Source organism: Malaclemys terrapin, chromosome 11 (genome assembly GCF_027887155.1).
Source record: "Malaclemys terrapin pileata isolate rMalTer1 chromosome 11, rMalTer1.hap1, whole genome shotgun sequence".
Lineage (NCBI taxonomy): Eukaryota > Metazoa > Chordata > Testudines > Emydidae > Malaclemys > Malaclemys terrapin.
In genome coordinates, this window is record NC_071515.1 from 79,620,564 (window position 1) to 79,639,158 (window position 18,595).

Consider the following 18,595-nt stretch of genomic DNA (forward strand, 5'->3'; position numbering starts at 1 on the left):
CATTCAGAAACTTCATTCACAGCCGAACAGCTACTTTCCAAAGACAAACTTTTGGAGAAACCCTCCATAGGCACAACCTTAGGATCAATCCTCTCTTGTGCCTGGTTTGTATTAACTTGACTGACCATAGGTTTAATATCATTTCCAATCATAATATCCTTAGGGATTATGTCTTTTACTCCCACAACCATGGTGCCCTCCAATCCCTTCCATTTCAGGTGGATTGTAGCCAAAGGCACCCTGACAAAATACTTAGATAAGGCTACAACAGTTACATCTTCACCTGGCAAATAATCTTCCTTCCTGACAAGACTTGCTTTAACCAGAGTAATATCTGCTGCGGTGTCCCTCCATGCCATACACCTCACTCCATTCACTTCTGCACTGCTAATAAACTCTGCATTATTTCCCCCATATTTAGCTTTAATGTGAGTTTTAAGGTCAAATTCTTCAGAGACCACAGAAACAGCATTTGCACACAGGGCACCAATGCTGGGCTCTGTGTGGCTTGCCTGTGAGGTTACAACAACAGGGTTAGCATTGGCCGTGGCATTTGGGGTTGCTGGTTTTGGGCTGCCCTTCAGTGTCGGGCAGTCTGGTCTCATGTGGCCCAGCATACCACAGTGATAGCATGTAACCTGTTCCGTCCTGGGATGTGAGTTCCTACCCTCCGGGCCCCCTTGGACTCCTTTAGAAGAGTCAGGTTTATTTTTAAATCCTTCCCTCCTCTTGAACTGGGGAGAATGGTGATTAGTTTTCCCCGGGGTTTTATACCCTTCTCGAGCCCTGTTTTGGGTATGGGCATCCGCAATCTCTGCTGCCCGTAGGACTGACTCAGGGTCCCTGTCACACACAGCTGCTCTCACATTGTCAGGCACAATGTCTAAGAACTGTTCCAAAGTTATTAAATCCAGCAGTTTTTCAAAACTCCCATGCGCCTTGGCTCCCATAACCCACTTTTTAACAAAACCCATCAGCTTATGAGCACATTCTACAAAAGTACAATCCTTAGACATTTTAAACTCTCTAAACTTAACTCTGTAAGATTCAGGAGTAACCTTGAACCGCCTTAACACAGAATCCTTAAACCGCTCATAATCTAAGGCTTCTTGTTCCCCCAAGTCATTAAACACCTCCCTGGCTTTTCCAGTCAGTCTGGTCAGCAGGACAGGCATTCGCTGACCCTCAGGGATCTGGTACAGATTGCAGAGGCGTTCAAAGGTTGACAAAAACTCCTCTATATCCTCAGTATCGTTGTAAATGGGACACATCCTTTCCCAGTTTTTCTCATGGCGGGGGGGAAGTGGAGTACCAGGTGGGGATGATTTTCTCCGCTCTTCCATTACTTGGAGCTGAAGTCTGGCCGTCTCCTGTTCCATCTTGTGAGTCTCCTGCTCAGCAGCGAGCAGCTCTAGACGCCCCTTACGAGCTCTCTCTTCTCTCTCATCAGCCTCCTTCTTTCTTTGATCGGCTTCCTTCTCTAATTCTGCTATTTTTTGCTTCTCCAGCAATCGAAGATCTGCTAGTTTCTGTTCATGCTCAAATTGCAGTTTACTTGTTGCCTTTTGCATCCTAATCTTTTCTGCATCTTCTGCAGCCTCAGGTAAGGGCTGTGCTCTTGCCCCCTGATCACTGGCTATTAACAGATTTCTCAGTTCTTGATTTGTAGCTTTCTTTCTAAAACTTATCCTCTTTTCTGAACACAAATTTTCCAGGGCTTTTTTGCCAAGTCCCTCATATGCTCTTTGCTCAGCCATTGCAGCAGCTCTTTAACCAACAAAACTCTCAATCCCAAAATTCAAATTTGGACAGCGTGGGGTTCTGACCCAAAGCTTAATTGACCTGGTTCTGTGGATCCAAGCACGACTACGCCACTGTGACAATGCGGTTCTGGCGGAACCCAACTGAGAGTGCCAACTCAGGACAAATTGCTTAAACAGGGCAGTTACAGCCCAAGGCTGGGGTTTCTCCACCTCTAAAGCAAACCAAACCGGCCAACTAGGAGGACTTCGGTCTCACCCCCTGGCTAACCGCAAGTCTCACAAGCAATCTCCTTAGACACTCCAGTTTCCCAGTATTACCACCAGCGCCACACGTTATGGGGACAAATGGTTATAAAAACCAATACCCCAGTAAAAGAAAAAGGTTCTCCTGATCCCAAAGGACCAAGCCCCAGACCCAGGTCAATATACAAATCAGATCTTTCCCACAAATCACGCTGTTGCCAATCCTTTAGAATCTAAAATCTAAAGGTTTATTCATAAAAGGAAAAAGATAGAGATGAGAGTTAGAATTGGTTAAATGGAATCAATTACATACAGTAATGGCAAAGTTCTTGGTTCAGGCTTGCAGCAGCGATGGAATAAACTGCAGGTTCAAATCAAGTCTCTGGAATACATCCCCAGCTGGGATGGGTCATTCAGTCCTTTGTTCAAAGCTTCAGCTTGTAGCAAAGTTCCTCCAGAGGTATGAAGCAGGATTGAAGACAAGATGGAGATGAGGCATCAGCCTTATATAGTCTTTTCCAGGTGTAAGAACACCTCTTTGTTCTTACTGTGGAAAATTACAGCAAAATGGAGTCTGGAGTCACATGGGCCAGTCCCTGCATACTTTGCTGAGTTACAAGGCGTATTTGCCTTCTCTCAATGGGTCCATTGTATAGCTGATGGTCCTTAATGGGCCATCAAGCAGGCTAGGCAGAGCTCATCTCAGCTTGTCTGGGATGTCACCCAGAAGCACAGCATAAGTTTGCCATACAGACAGTATAGAGCCAATATTCATAACTTCAACTACAAAACTGATACATACATATAGACAGCATAATCATAACCAGTAAACCATAACCTTGTCCTAGACACCCCATTTGACCCCCTTTATACCAGATTTGGTGCCACTACCGGACCTTGGTTGCAACAATGATCTATACGGTCCCATTTTATGTCAATAACGTCACAGTGGCACCAGGAGCGTCCCTGCGCCCGGCCCCATGCGGGTGCTCTCCTGGGGAGGGGCTGCCTGCTTGCTGCCCCTGCCCTCACCGCCCCCTCCTGCCCGCAGCTCACCTACCTGCCCCAGCCCTGGGGGAACTGCCGGGCCAGCGTGCCCGGGGAGCAGATCCTGCCGGGCTACGAGGGCTACAGCATCGCCGCCTGCCGCCTGCAGTGCGAGAAGGAGGCTGTGGTGAGCAGCTGCCAGTGCCGCATGGTGCACATGCCAGGTGAGAACCCCCCCGCCCCGCCCCCCCGTCCTGTGCCAGGTGAGAACCCCCCCCGCCCCGCCCCCCCCGTCCTGTGCCTGGTGAGACCCCCCCCCCGCCCCGCCCCCCCGTCCTGTGCCAGGTGAGACCCCCCCCGCCCCGCCCCCCCTTCCTGTGCCAGGTGAGACCCCCCCCGCCCCGCCCCCCCGTCCTGTGCCAGGTGAGAACCCCCCCCGCCCCGCCCCCCCCGTCCTGTGCCAGGTGAGACCCCCCCGCCCCGCCCCCCCGTCCTGTGCCAGGTGAGAACCCCCCCCGCCCCGCCCCCCCGTCCTGTGCCAGGTGAGACCCCCCCCCCGCCCCCAGCCTCCGTCCTGAGCCGTGAGACCCCCTCATCCCGCCCCCCCGTCCTGAGCCGTGAGACCCCCTCATCCCGCCCCCCTGTCCTGTGCCAGGTGAGAACCCCCACCCGCCCCCTGCTTCCGTCCTGTGCCAGGTGAGACCCCCCAACCCGCGTCCTGTGCCGGTGAGACCCCCCCCACCCCGCACCCCATCCTGTGCCAGGTGAGTCTCTCTACCCCTGGACGTTTGCCTGTCGCACTCACCTCTGCTCTGTGCCCAGTGCCGTTTCCTGGCAGTCTGGTCGAGCCCGGTGTCACGGACCCCCAGGATCGGGACCACAGCCCCAGGGTGGGGACAGGCTCTGGGAGGCCCCGTCAGTGGGCCAGGCCGCCGAGGGGTCTCACACCTGCAGGGCTTCATCGCCTCCTGGGGCTGGACCCCTGGGCCTGCAACCCCCCTGCTGCCCCCCACCATGAGCTCCGGGCAGCGAGTCCCCCTGAGATAGACCCCGATGGAGACTTGTACCGCTTGGGGGGCAGCGCCCCCTCCGCCAGTGTCTGCAGGGACTCGCAGCCAGCGCGAGCTGACAGGCAGGTTATTAGTCACCTGGACCAGCCCAGGGAGCCCTTGGGGAGCCCAGAGAACAGAAAGTTACAGCCGAGACCACCCTGGTCAGCCCAGAGCCCCATCCCTCTAACCTCCCTTTGTCCCAAGGCAGGTGCACTCAGAGCCCTCGGCAGCCAGCATTTAACTCCCCCCCGCCCCGCCCCCAGCCCTTTGATCCCGAGCTGAGCGGGGGGATGCGGCTCAGCCCCCTGCCCAGTGGTGGGGGGTGCAGATCTCTCTGGGTCGCTGGTTGCTGGGGTCCATGTCTGGACAGTCAGATTTGCCATTGTCTTCTCAGAGCTCCACTGATATGGGACCTAAGGGCCCAGACAGCTGGGAGCCCGTCACACCTGTGTTAGCCGGCCCAGAGAGCGACAGGCCTTTCTATCCCCGAGGTCACTGCAGCACATAGGGGAAACTGAGGCACCCATAGGCTTCATGAAAATATTACAGCCAATTCCTGCTTCATTGCAGTGGCATTTCTGGTTAGGACATTGCAAGGCAGAAGGGTGGGCTTGGGGACGCAGAAGGCTGTTTGGTGGGTTGGGGGGGTTCTCCGGTTCCAGTGTCAAAGGGCACGGGAAGGGGAGGCTCTCGCACCAGTCACCAGCCCTAGGACATAGGCGGGGATGCCACGATGACCTAGGACTGCTCTGGCCAGCCAGGATCAGGGCCTGTCTCTCTGGCTGTCCTGCCTTCACCCCGGCTTGGTGCTGCTGCTGTCTGGGCTCGGAGGCTCAAGCGAGAAGAGCGACAGGGGAGCAGGACAGAAGGGTCCTGGTGTCACGGACTCACAGGACTCGTGACAGGTTTCAGAGTAGCAGCCGTGTTAGTCTGTATCCGCAAAAAGAACAGGAGTACTTGTGGCACCTTAGAGACTAACCAATTTATTAGAGCATAAGCTTTTGTGGACTACAGCCCACTTCTTCGGATGCATATAGAATGGAACATATATTGAGGAGATATATATACACACATACAGAGAGCATAAACAGGTGGGAGTTGTCTTACCAACTCTGAGAGGCCAATTAATTAAGAGAAAAAAAAAAAAACTTTTGAAGTGATAATCAAGCTAGCCCAGTACAGACAGTGTGATAAGAAGTGTGAGAGTACTTACAAGGGGAGATAGATTCAATGTTTGTAATGGCTCAGCCATTCCCAGTCCTTATTCAAACCGGAGTTGATTGTGTCTAGTTTGCATATCAATTCCAGCTCTGCAGTCTCTCTTTGGAGTCTGTTTTTGAAGTTTTTCTGTTGTAATATAGCCACCCGCAGGTCTGTCACTGAATGACCAGACAGGTTAAAGTGTTCTCCCACTGGTTTTTGAGTATTTTGATTCCTGATGTCAGATTTGTGTCCATTAATTCTTTTGCGTAGAGACTGTCCGGTTTGGCCAATGTACATGGCAGAGGGGCATTGCTGGCACATGATGGCATATATCACATTGGTAGATGTGCAGGTGAACGAGCCCCTGATGGTATGGCTGATGTGATTAGGTCCTATGATGATGTCACTTGAATAGATATGTAACCCTTCTGCCCATCTAAGTTGGCAGCAACAAGGGCCGGGTTCTGTATCTAGGGGTTCCATTTCAATAACACAATGCAAAACCGGCTCGAGCCCCCACCCAGTGACCTGGGACAATTACATACCACCCCCTGGGCACCTCTAAGAGGCAATACTTCCCCTCTCGCAAGCACGGAGTCTGAGTGTAACAGAAAATGTTTAATAACTTGAGGTAAACAACATCAGCATTAAATTGGAAAAACACCACAACTAGAGTTCTTAGACCAAACCATGAGCGAAGACCCACCCCAGCAAATTGGGCCGTGTCCTCTCCCGTTGGTTCTTGAAACCAGCGACCCAAGAATCACCAAAGTCCCAAAAGTCCACCAATCCCAAAGTCCCTTGGGTCCAGCAACCCAAGAATCACAAAAGTCCCAAAAGTCCAACAACCCCCCAAAGTCTCTGTCCATGATCAGTGCAGCCCCAGAGTTCAAAAGGGGGGGGGTGAGCAGGGTGCTAAGGGGCACCTTACGTGATCCGAGGCCAACCGGCTGCTTCTCCGTGGGGTTCCACCGCAGCCTTCACCACGAACTGCTCCACTCCACCCGCAGTCCCACTCCTGCCGTCCCACGAACTGCTCTGGCAGCTGCTCCGCTCCGCTCACCGACCTGTGAGCCGTGCCGCTCCGCCCCGCTCACCGACCTGTGAGCCGCGCCGCTCCGCTCCGCTCACCGACCTGTGAGCCGTGCCGCTCCGCTCCGCTCACCGACCTGTGAGCCGCGCCGCTCCGCTCCGCTCACCGACCTGTGAGCCGCGCCGCTCCAGCCGTCCCTTGGGCCGCTCCCACAAGGCTCTGCTCTGCTAGCTGCTCCTCCAGCCGCTCCGCTCACCGACCTGTGAGCCGCTCCGCTCCACTCACCCGCTAAGCTAAGTTAGCTTAGCAATATAGCTTCAGGCTCCCCCACTAGTTAACACAGCCTCAGTGATCTCAGCTCTTAAATAGCTTTAGCTCTTTTGTGATTTCAGCTCTTAGTGATTTCAGCTAGTAGTAGTGGAGCCCGAGTGCTGGTGCACTATTGGCCCAAAGTGAACTCAGCTCAGCAGTCTGTAACTAGACTCCTAAGGGAATCAAAGTTAGCTCTGACATTCAACAGTGGAGAGAAGAGATAGTGCAACTGCTGTTTCAACCCCCTCAGGGAAGGGGCCATACCATCAGGTACAAATACCAGCCCCCATCTCTCAATTCACTGGGTTTTGTAACCCATGCCCCTTGACAAGCAAGTGCTACTTAGGTAATGGTGAATGACTCACTCAGTCCTTCTGTCATACAACAGTTCCACTGGCCTTGATTCACAGAATCAGGGTAACAAAACTTTATTCTTCCTGCCCAATAACAGAGAAACTGGGGATCCCACACCAGCCAAAGTAACCACTTTGAGTTGCTGTTGTTTCATGCCAGGCGGGTGAGTGTGCCTATGCAAACAAGATCAGCCCCTGGAGTTCTTTTCCACACTCGCCATATTCACCACCAGATGTCAGGGTAGAGCTCATCCTGACTCTGCTTACAGATATGTGGACAGAGTTGGCATCGGGGTTTGTTACAAGGATAGGTTCCTGGGTTAGTGGTTTTGTTCAGTGATGTGTGGTTGCTGGTGAGTATTTGCTTTAGGTTGGGGGGTTGTCTGTAAGCGAGGACAGGTCTGTCTCCCAAGATCTGTGAGAGTAAAGGATCATCTTTCAGGATAGGTTGTAGATCTCTGATGATGCGCTGGAGAGGTTTTAGTTGGGGCCTGAAGGTGACAGCTAGTGGTGTTCTGTTATTTTCTTTGTTGGGCCTGTCTTGTAGGAGGTACCCAGAAGTCACTCGTGTTCTCTCTTGGCTCCATACGGTCCAGAGCGACTCTCAGCCAGCATAAAACAGGAGGTTTATTGAGCGTCTGAACCCAGCACAGGAAACTCTCCAGGCCCTTGGGCCTAGCAACCCTCAGCCCAGTACATCTAGGTCTCTCCAGCCTCCGGGGGGGCTCTGGCTCCTCTCTCCCCAGTCCAGCTGCCCTCTCCTTCCAGCCGATCATCCGAAATCATGTCCCCCTACGGCTCCTCCCCTGTCCATTGTCTGCAGTCCCAGGTAAATAGGTCACCTGGGCCTCCTCTCTTCCCTCCTTTGTTCCCACCCCTGGCTGGAACCGGCTGGTCAGGTCACTGGGATCCTCTCTCGCCAGCCCATTGTCCTCCCACTGGCCAGAACCGGCTGACTGCCAAGCTGGGCTGGGCCTCCTGGTCACCAGTCGCTTTGTCCCCCATCTCCAGACCGTTGTCTGGGGTCCCAGCTGCTAGGCGAGGTCACACCTGATCCTCCCATCCCTCGTTACACACACAGCACACAGGGAAACTGAGGCACACACACTGTTCATGGAAAACACTAAGAACATCCCCCCCGTCGTCACAATGAGATGCGCCTTGTTGAGCTTCCACACGCGTAACCCCCGCTCCAGGCCCAGGGCTGCGAGTGCTGCTCCGGGCGGTGGCTTCGCACCATTTTCTTGCTGTGTCTTTCACTCCCCTCGTCCTGCTGCTGCGCGTCACTTACTGCGAAATGCGGCTGGTGGGTTCAGCATCCCACTGCTGCCTGTCGGCCCGCGCTGGCTGCGTGTCCCTGCAGACGCTGGCGGAGGGGGCGCTGCCCCCCAAGATGGTACAAGTCTCCATCGGAGTCTGTCTCAGGGGGACTCGCTGCCTGGAGCTCACAGAGGGAGCAGGGGGGCTGCAGGCCCAGGGGTCCAGCCCAGGAGGCGATGAAGCCACGTGGCATCCCCCGCAGGAGGTGTGAGACCCCATGGGGGCCTGGCCCACTGAGGGGGCCTCCCAGAGCCTGTCCCCACGCTGGGGCCGTGGCCCCGATCCTGGGGGTCCGTGACAGCCACGTCCCACGTAAGGGAGACGGTGGCGGGTGCTGGGGGGAAGAGGGGTTTTTACCCTGGCAGGAGGAGGAGCTGCGGGGCTGGGGGGGACCCCAAGGCTGAGCAGGGCACCCCAGGGGGAGGGGGCACCTGGGTCCAAGGGAGGCACCCTGGGAGGAGGGGATGCTGTGGGGCCAACAGGTGCCCTGGGGGGCCGAGGCGGGTGCCCTGTAGTGGGGCAGCCAGGCACCCGAGGTTGGCAGTGGCTCTGGGGCAGGCCGGGGCTGGCAGGGATCCGCGGGCATCTCTAACCTGGTTCCTTCTCCCAGGGAACGAGTCCATCTGCTCGCCCAACGTCTACATTGAATGCGCTGACCGGACGCTCGGTAGGTGCCGCCCGGCATCGCGCCTCCCCCGGGACCACCAGGGTCAGCAGGGAATGGCCACGCCGCGGGGAGGGGGAGAGGCAGCTGGCACTGCGGGGAGGGGGAGAGGCAGCTGGCACCACGGGAAGAGGGTAGGGTGACTGGCATCATGGCGGGGGAGGGGCAGCTGGCACTGCAGGGAGGGGGAGGGGCAGCTGGCACCCAGGGCTCCGGGGGGAGGGGCTGGTGGGGAGAACACGCCCCGCGCGGGGCCATGGGGCCCGCCCTACCCAGTGTGCTGGGGGCTTTGGGGCTGCGGGAGGGGGCGGCTGGGAGCCGGGGGGGAGTGGGGCCCGAGGCCCATGCCCTGCCGTGTGCCGGGCAGATGCAGCGGTGGAGGACTCCCAGGAGCGCTGCAGCTGCCCCACGCCCTGCAACCTGACGCGCTACAGCAAGGAGATCTCCATGGTGCGCATCCCCAACAAGGGCTCGGCCCGCTACCTCGCCCGCAAGTACCACCGCAACGAGACCTACATCCGGTGAGCGCCCCCCAGCGCCCCCCTACCCCACAGCGCCCCCCTGCCCCAGCCCCACAGCGCCCCCCTGCTACTGCCCCCCGCTACCTCGCCCGCAAGTACCACCGCAACGAGACCTACATCCGGTGAGCGCCCCCCAGCGCCCCCCTGCCCCATAGCGCCCCCCTGCCCCAGCCCCACAGCGCCCCCCTGCCACTGCCCCCCACTACCTCACCCGCAAATACCACCGCAACGAGACCTACATCCGGTGAGCGCCCCCGGCGCCCCCCTGCCCCACAGCGCCCCCCTGCCCCAGCCCCACAGCGCCCCCCTGCCACTGCCCCCCGCTACCTCGCCCACAAGTACCACCGCAACGAGACCTACATCCGGTGAGCACCCCCGGCGCCCCCCTGCCCCACAGCGCCCCCCTGCCCCAGCCCCACAGCGCCCCCCTGCTACTGCCCCCCGCTACCTCGCCCGCAAGTACCACCGCAACGAGACCTACATCCGGTGAGCACCCCCGGCGCCCCCCTACCCCACAGCGCCCCCCTGCCCCAGCCCCACAGCGCCCCCCTGCCACTGCCCCCCGCTACCTCGCCCGCAAGTACCACCGCAACGAGACCTACATCCGGTGAGTGCCCCCCGGCACCCCCCTGCCCCATAGCGCCCCCCTGCCCCAGCCCCACAGCGCCCCCCTGCCACTGCCCCCCACTACCTCGCCCGCAAGTACCACCGCAACGAGACCTACATCCGGTGAGCGCCCCCCGGCACCCCCCTGCCCCATAGCGCCCCCCTGCCCCAGCCCCACAGCGCCCCCCTGCCACTGCCCCCCACTACCTCACCCGCAAATACCACTGCAACGAGACCTACATCCGTTGAGCGCCCCCGGCGCCCCCCTGCCCCATAGCGCCCCCCTGCCCCAGCCCCACAGCGCCTGCCTGCCCCAGCCCTCCACTACCTTGCCCGCAAGTACTACCGCAACGAGACCTACATCCGGTGAACGCCCCCCTGCCCCATAGCGCCCCCCTGCCCCAGCCCCACAGCACCCCCCTGCCACTGCCCCCCGCTACCTCGCCCGCAAGTACCACCGCAATGAAACCTACATCCGGTGAGCGCCCGCTGCCCACCAGTCTCCCCCAGTGCCCCCTTTCCCGTGCCCCAGCCCCCGCTACCTCTGCCCCCAGCAGCTGCTACCCCATAGTTCTCCTCTGCCCCTACCCCTCAGCACCGACTGCCCCCAGCGCCCACCTGCCCCTGCCCCTTGTTACCCCTGCCCCATAGCACCTTCCTGCCCCCCGGTTCCTGCTGCCCCCAGCACCCCTCCTTGCCCCCAGCACCTGCTACCCCACAGTGCCCCCTTCACCCTGCCCCCCAGCGCCCCTCCTGCCCCCAGCACCCGCTGCCCCCAGCATCCCCCTGCCTCAGTCCCCTAGTGCCCCCTGCCCCAGCCAGCATCACCCCCAGCCCTACAGCACCCAGCCCCATAGTGCCCAGTGCTCCTGGGCCCACACCCACCCCACGGCCCGACAACTTCCCACAGTGCCCAAGCTGAGCCCCCCCGCTCCTGTCCCTGACATTGTGCCCGCCACCGAGCCCCCCTCGCTGTGCCTGCACCAACCCCCGACGTTGTGCCCGCGCTGACCCCCTGTTGCTGTGCCCGTGCCGAGCCCCGACGTCGTGCCCGCGCCGACCCCCCCTTGCTGTACCCGTGACGAGCCCCTGCTCCCGTTTGTCCCGCCCACAGAGAGAACTTCCTGGTGCTGGACATTTTCTTCGAGGCGCTGAACTACGAGGCCATCGAGCAGAAGAAGGCCTACGAGCTGGCGGGGCTGCTGGGTGAGTGACTGGGGCCCTGGCGCCCCCTGGGCACCCCCTGGGCACCCCCCGTGCCACCCCGCCCATCTGGGGGTGCCCCCACCCCATCCCCCTGTCCCTGGTACCCCCTGTCCCTGGGCACCCCCTGTGCCACCCCGCCCATCCGGGGGTGCCCCCACCCCATCCCCCCGTCCCTGGTACCCCCTGTCTCTGGGCACCCCCTGTGCCACCCCGCCCATCCGGGGGTGCCCCCACCCCATCCGCCCCTGGCCCCTCATGGCCCCCTGGCCCTGGGCACCCCCCGTGCCACCCCGCCCATCTGGGGGTGCCCCCGCCCCATCTCCCCACCCCTGGATGCCCATGAGCTGCTCCACCCCCAGTGCCGTCCTGCCCAGACTGTGGTGCCCAGGGGCCATCCCCCGCCCCTACCCCCGGTCGCCCCAGGACACAGCCCGAGGGAACCTCTCACCTCCCCCTGGGCGGGCACTGACGTGTCCCATTCCCCGCACACGCCCTGGCCATGGGCAGAGCAGCCGCCCAGCACAACGGGTACTTGAGGGACGGGGGCGCTCGGCCCTGGGGTGCCCTGGGCGGGGCAGACGCCAGGCAGGGACATGGGGCAGCATTCGACTGGCTGTAATAACCCCTCACCCCACTCCTCTCCCACGCCCCCCCACTGTCCCCTCCTGCCCCCCCTACGGCTCCCCCATACTGCTCGCCAACACCCTGCCACTGCCCCCTGCCACTGCCCCCTGCTCCTGCCCCCTCCCCCACTCTCACTAGCCCCCCATGGCTCCCCCTCCCCCCACTGCTCCCCAACACCCTCCCACTGCCCCCTCCCCCACTCTCACTAACCCTCATGACTCCCTCTCCCCCACACTTCTCCCTCCTGCCCCCCCATGGCTCTCCCCTCCTCCCCCTACCCACCCCTGGCTCCAGTGGCTCTGGGGAGTCAGTCAGGTGCCCCCCAGCAGTGCCCTGCCCCCAGGGCCTGTCCCGGCCGATGGGCGCAGAGGGCTGAGCCAGGCTGGCTCCGGCAGCCCCTTCCCCCCATAACCCTCAATCCCCCGTGACCAGCTCCCTCTCTGCTGCCAGGGGACATCGGGGGGCAGATGGGGCTGTTCATCGGCGCCAGTATCCTGACCATCCTGGAGATCCTGGACTATATCTATGAGGTGAGCAGCAGCGCGGGCAGCTCCCAGGCCTGTGTGGGGCGGGGGCGGGGGCGGTGGGGGTCACACAGACCCTGGGCACCCGTCTCTCACCCCCCATTGCCGGACGGTTCGGCCCGGCGTGTGGGCTCCACACCGCCCCCTGCAGGCCCCTGGTGTTCTGCCAGCTGGGGTGGGGGTGCACTGCTCTCCCCAGGGCTCACCTCCCCTCTGCACCATCACGCCCTGCGAAGGAGCAGGTGGCCGGGGGGGGGAGCAGAGTTGGGGGGGAGCTCCGAGCTGGGCAGAGGAGGGGCCAACCCGCCATCCTGAGTGAGTATGTGTGAGTGTGTCTGGGCGTGTGTGTGTACACGTGTGTCTGGGCGTGTGTGTGTACACGTGTGTCTGGGCATGTGTACATGTCTGGGGTGTCTGTACACGTGTGTCTGGGCGTGTGTGTGTACACGTGTGTCTGGGCATGTGTACATGTCTGGGGTGTCTATACACGTGTGTCTGGGCGTGTCTGTACACGTGTGTCTGGGCGTGTCTGTACACGTGTGCGCTGAGCAGCCCCCCCCACGCTCTCGCCTGCCCAGGTGATCCGGGACAAGGTGAGCCGGGTTCTGGGCCGCTCCAAGCCGCCCCTGAGGAAGCCATCGGGCAGCATCGCCACGCTGGGGCTGGAGGAGCTCAAGGATCAGGTACTCGGCCCCGGCCCCGGGCGTGGTGAACGGGGCCCGGCCGGCGACACCTGGGGTGTGTGGGGGGGGAGAAGGGGGCGGGCCAGTGAGACGCCCGGGACGGGGGTGGGGGAGGAGTCTAAATACAAGGGGGGGAGGTTGTAAGTGCAGTGCTGACGGTTCTCACCCCTTGTCCCTGCGCCGCGGGACTGGGGTCAACGCTGCTGGGTCCCTGCCCGGAGGAGGCTCCCTGCCAGGCTGGGCATGGCCCCGGGCCCCTCCGTCAGGCTGGGTGCACCCCCCGGGGCCCTGTCGGGCTGGGCACGGCCCCTGGCCCCCTACCAGGCTGGGTGCACCCCCCGAGGCCCCATTGGGCTGGGCACTGCCCCTGGCCCCCCCGTCAGGCTGGGTGCACCCCCCCGGGCCCCGTAGGGCTGGGCACGGCCCCTGGCCCCCCCGTCAGGCTGGGTGCACCCCCCCGGGCCCCGTCGGGCTGGGCACGGCCCCTGCCCCCCCCCGTCAGGCTGGGTGCACCCCCCCGGGCCCCGTCGGGCTGGGCACGGCCCCTGGCCCCCCCGTCAGGCTGGGTGCACCCCCCCGGGCCCCGTCGGGCTGGGCCTGGCAGGTCGGTCAGCGGGTCCCGCTCCCCAGACACGCTGGGTTTTACCCTGTCTCAGCCCATAGAGATTTCGGGCTGGAAAGGCCCAGCTAGTCCTGCCCCTGTGCTGGGCTAGGCCCAAGTAACCCCAGCCTGTCCCCGACGGGGGCTTGGCCCACCCCGTTCCTAAGAACCTCCCGGGTCGGGGGCTGCACCGGCTGCACTCTGCCCTGCCCATCGCCCCGGCTGTCTGGGCAGGTGCCCCCTAGTGCTGGCCGGGGTGTCTGCTCGTTACAAGGGGGCCCTGCGGCCCCGAGACTGGCCCACGGCGTCGGCCCCCGCAGCTGCGTTTGGGGCGCGTTAGCAGCGCTAGGCCGGAGCCCAGGCCCCGGGGCCGGGCCGTGAGCACAGTGAACCCCTGTGACATGACGCTGGGAAACGCTGCTCTGAGGCGCCGGCGCTCGCCCGGGTCGCGAATTCGCCCGCTGTGGCCGTCAGAGCGGCGCTGGCTCAGCACCCGCTGGATTTACTTTAATTTCCTCCTAGTGCAAAAATCGAAGTGATTAAACCTCCTTGGAAATGCTCAACACTAGCGTCTGTGCAACCAGCAGCACGGCCCGGGGACCCCTCCTGGGCCCCAGGGAACCAGCCCGGGGCCGGCTGCCTGCCCGGGGGCCTGGTGCTGTCCTGCCCGCAGGGGCTGGAGTCTGTGGCAGCAGCAGACTCGTCCGGCACCCCCCAGCCTGAGCTACCGGACGGGAGGCTCTGGGGCCGGCTGCGCTGTCGCTCTGGGGTCGGTCGGGGGAGCTCTGTGCGCGGCAGCGGAGTCACGCCAGGGTCCCACGGTGTGGGGCAGACTGAACCCCGCCCTAGTGAGCGGCATGTGTGGGGCCTGGTGCTGACTATCCGGGGGGATGCCCGTGGCCGCCCCGTCACAGCAGGAGCACGGTGACCAGGCCGCACTGCCCCCTGCTGGGCAGGTAGGGCCGGTGTCCGGCAGGTCCCTTGTCGTGCCCGGATTGTGGTCCTGCTGCGATAGCTCTGGGACAGGAGTTACAGCGTCACTGGTTCCCCCGCGCGAGGGGAGATGGACGGGGCTGGTGCCGGGGCGAGGGGTCCCGTCCCTGGGGGCTGGTGCGGGGGCGAGGGGTCCCGGCCCTGGGGGCTGGTGCCAGGGCGAGGGCTCCCGGCCCTGGGGGCTGGTGCCGGGGCGAGGGGTCCTGGCCCTGGGTGCTACTGGCCGATACAAACAGCTCCGGCTGAGTCGCTCTGTACGGGCTGGTGTTTCTAGTGCCTGGCTGCAGTCAGGGACCCTGGGGGGGGTCATTTAATCTCCAGCCGGTGGAACGAGGGGGAGCCAGGCCCAGGCTAGTGGCGAGGGGTGTTTGGCCCCTGCAGGTGATGGGGCCTGGCCAGACCCTGCCCTGGGCTGTAACCATGTCCCCACACACACGTGGCGAAGCCAGGGCCTGACACAGCCACCTGGGGCCTGGACTGCGGCTGGATAGCACCGGGCTCCTCGCCCCGGCCTGGGCTCTCGGGATGGGCAGGGCCTCGCCAGCAGGAGGCGCAGAAACGCCCGGGGGGGGGTGTTGGCTGGGGGAGGGGAAACGTATGGCCCAGCAGAGCCGGCCCACGGGCCTCGCGGGCGGGGAGGAGTCTCGAGGGGGGGACACCAGGCCTGGTTCCCTGGGGGGGGCGGGGGTGCCCTGGCTGCGGCGCTGACTTCGCCTTCCCCTGCAGAGCCCCTGCGGGACGCTGGGCCGACACGCCGAGGGCGCCTACAGCACCAGCATCCTTCCCAACCACCGCCACCGCTACGCCCACCAGGGCGTCTTCGAGGACTTCGCCTGCTAGGCCGGGCTCAGCACTACGGGCGCGACGGGCCCCATGACCCCACAGTCTGCACGGAGAGCGGGGCCAGCGCCTGGCACGACGGGCACCGGGCCCCTCCCCTCCCCAGCCGCCCCCCCAGCCCGTCAGCCACGCCTGGCGCCTCCCGGAGAGGCAGTAGATGCTTTGGACCCCACACCCCTGCCCGCTCGCCTCCCCCGCCCGGACCCAGGACTGGCCCAGCACGGCAGCCCCACATCCAGCCAGCGCCAGGGTCGGCCCAGCACGAAGCACACGGCGCAGAGCCGAGCCGTGCGGCCCTGCCCCGGGGAGCAGCCAGACTGGACAGACGCGGCACCGGCCGGAAAACAGCCCGGCCCGAGATCGGGCCCAGTACGGGGACTGGGGGACGTGGGGGGGGGCAGGGACCACGTGTAAATGCTGCATTTGGCTGTGGAGGTGAACCCTCCCCCCAGTGTGGGTGAACACCCCCTCCCCATACACACCCCCGGGGGGGGGCTGCAGCCCAGTCGCTCCCATCCTGTGGGGAAGGGGCCTCGCCCAGAACAGCCTCGGGCCGCCCTAGAGCCTCCCCCGCAGCAAGCACCCCCCTGACCCGGCTGCACCAGCCAGCTGCATAATCCCCCCTGCGCCCCCCTGCCCCCAAACTACCCCCACGCATGCCCCGTCCTGCACCCCACCCAGGTGCAGCCCCCCTCCCCGAGCTCCCCACACCTCCACTCCGGTGCAGCCCCACCCACGCACAGACCCCACTTCTGCCCCCTCCAGTGCATCCCGGCCCCCCATCTTCATTCTTTGTAGCCCCCCGGGGATCAGTGTGTCCTGCCCAGCCCCTCTGCACCCGCCCCCACCACTGCTTCCATGTAACACTCGTCTCCTGGGCCTGTGGCCACCCCGGGCCGCCTGGCTCCTGCAGGGCCCACCGGGGTGTGGGGGGAGTCAGGGTCCGGTCCCATCAGAGGCTCTGACGCTGTCTGGGAACGGGGCCCAAAACACCTTGAGCCCGGGGGGGGGGAGGGGAGAAGGGGGACAGCTGGGTCTCAGGCCCTGCTCAGGTACCCGTAGTGGGGGGGCCGGAGGGCCGAGCCTGACCTACTTCCCCTTTGCACTTCGCTGGGCACTGCCACCGCCTGTGGGCACCGCCCCCCCCCAGAGCACCCCACAGCCCCTCCCAGCCCCTGCCCCCCATCCCCATCCCTGGGTGCTGAGTGCTGCTGCCCCCACCCCCCACTGTGTGTTTGTGCCCCAAGCCCAGCGTCCCCCCCCCATCGCAGCAACCGGCAGAGCCCAGGCTGACGGGCCTGAGCTCAGATCTCCGCACTGCCAGCCGCTGCCTGTGTCACCCGACAAACCCCCACCCCAGGGCGCTCCCACTGCCTGCACCAGCCGGGCCCTGGGGTGCTGCTGGGTGGGTGGGGTGGGCAGGGCACAGCCCCTCGGGGGCACCAGGTGTGAGGGGGCAGCACCCAGCCCTGAGGGGTCACTGCAGCAGCAGGGTCCTGGCCGGGGGGGGGGGCAGCGCCTTGCGCTGTAGTTACAGTTTCTGCTCCTGGGGTAACGGGCCAGCAGCAGGACGTGGCTGGGGTCTGAGGGGGGTGTCGCCGTGTGAGCATTGGGCAAGGGAGGGACGCCCCCTTCCTACCCCTGCAGGGGCTCTTAGCCCTTCAGCACCTTCGCGTTCAGCCCCAGGCCCAGCCTGTGTTCCCTTCCCCACCCCCAGCTGCAGGGAGTGGGGAGGGGAGGGGCGGTGATGGGGGAAGGGCCCCCCCTTGAGCAGACTCTTGACCCCCTCCCCATGAGACCAGGGCTCAGAACAGGCCACAGGCTGGGCACAGACTGAGCTCCTGGGAGCGTCCCGACTGCCTCAGGCCGCGTCCCAGCATCTGCACGGCCACGCGCTCCCCAGGGGCCTGGACAGACAGACGCACACGGCCATGGGCTCCCTGGGTGGCTGGACAGACAGACGCACACGGCCATTGGCTCCCTGGGGGCCTGGACAGACAGACGCGTATGGCCACATGCTCCCTGGGGGGCTGGACAGACAGACGCGCATGGCCATGCGCTCCCCGGGGGGCTGGACAGACAGACACGGGGCAACAGGCGCCCCAGGACGCACACACACAGTGCTGTGCACCCGGCTGTGCGAGGGTCACACTGACAGACCTGCACGAGGCCTGGATTCGTGGGCCCACAGTGCCATGAACCTGCGTACAGCCCAATCCTGGGGCTCAGGGAATGCACCCCCGGGCGCCCTGGGAATGGCCTCTCAGGAGTGCCCCCAAGGGGGTGCGCACTCAGACACAGCCACGTGCCCATGTGGGCACCCGGCCAGCCCACGCCCCAGGGCCCTGCAGCCGCAGGCTGCCTGTGTTGTGCTCCTGGCTGCACCCAGCGCTCGCATGATTGGCTGTGTCAGAGCTGAGCTGGGCACAGGCCTGGCAAGGGGGTGTCTGGGTGCAGGGGGACAGACCCCCACCATGGGAACAACAAGCTGGCAAGCAGGACAGGAGGCTGAGCTCCCTCATGCTACAGCCCCGGTGTGTGCCCGGCCACATGTCCCTGCCACTCACACAGTCACGCGGTCCCTGGGGGACAGACAGACAGACGCCAACAGGCATGCAGCCCCTGGGGGACAGACAGACAGAGAGACGCATGCTGTCACTGGGGCGGATGGACAGACAGATGCACACAACCCTGGTGCCCGTGAGGGGCGAGGTCCCAGGGGAGGGGCGCAGTCACCCCATTGTTCTGCTGAATGTCAGAGACGCGAGTCCCGTTTTATAAAGGTACAAACTGCTCCGTAATAAAGAGGCACAAGTAGACCCCGAGCCGGGCGCGCCGCGTGGTGTCCTGCCGTGGAGCTGGGCTGGCCGCGAGGGCAGCACCCCGATGGCACCGGGGGGTGATCCAGGCGCCCGTAGAGCGTGGGGCGAGGGGGAGACCGATGCCCCAGCGCCCATCAGGGCCCTGCCCCATGTGCCGGCTGCCTGCTGCTGCAGCTGCTCCCACCCAGAGCCAGCAGCTCCCTGCCCATTCCCCGCCCCACGCTCCACCCTGGGGCAGCCGGCTC

The 18,595-nt window shown here is 63.4% G+C and overlaps 1 protein-coding gene across 2 annotated transcripts in view; it reads left to right on the forward strand.

Annotated features, from left to right (window-relative positions):
- The window catches only part of ASIC4 (acid sensing ion channel subunit family member 4), a 79,024-nt gene extending 60,671 nt beyond the window's left edge, over positions 1-18,353 (forward strand). For both annotated transcript variants that reach the window (XM_054044578.1, XM_054044577.1), the window contains exons 4-10: positions 3,058-3,217; positions 8,877-8,933; positions 9,298-9,451; positions 11,172-11,263; positions 12,338-12,417; positions 12,990-13,094; positions 15,415-18,353. In XM_054044578.1, the coding sequence (XP_053900553.1) occupies positions 3,058-3,217; positions 8,877-8,933; positions 9,298-9,451; positions 11,172-11,263; positions 12,338-12,417; positions 12,990-13,094; positions 15,415-15,528 (762 nt within the window). In that variant the 3' untranslated portion in view covers positions 15,529-18,353. The remainder of the gene's footprint in view (positions 1-3,057; positions 3,218-8,876; positions 8,934-9,297; positions 9,452-11,171; positions 11,264-12,337; positions 12,418-12,989; positions 13,095-15,414) is intronic.
- The last annotated feature ends 242 nt before the right edge of the window (positions 18,354-18,595 follow it).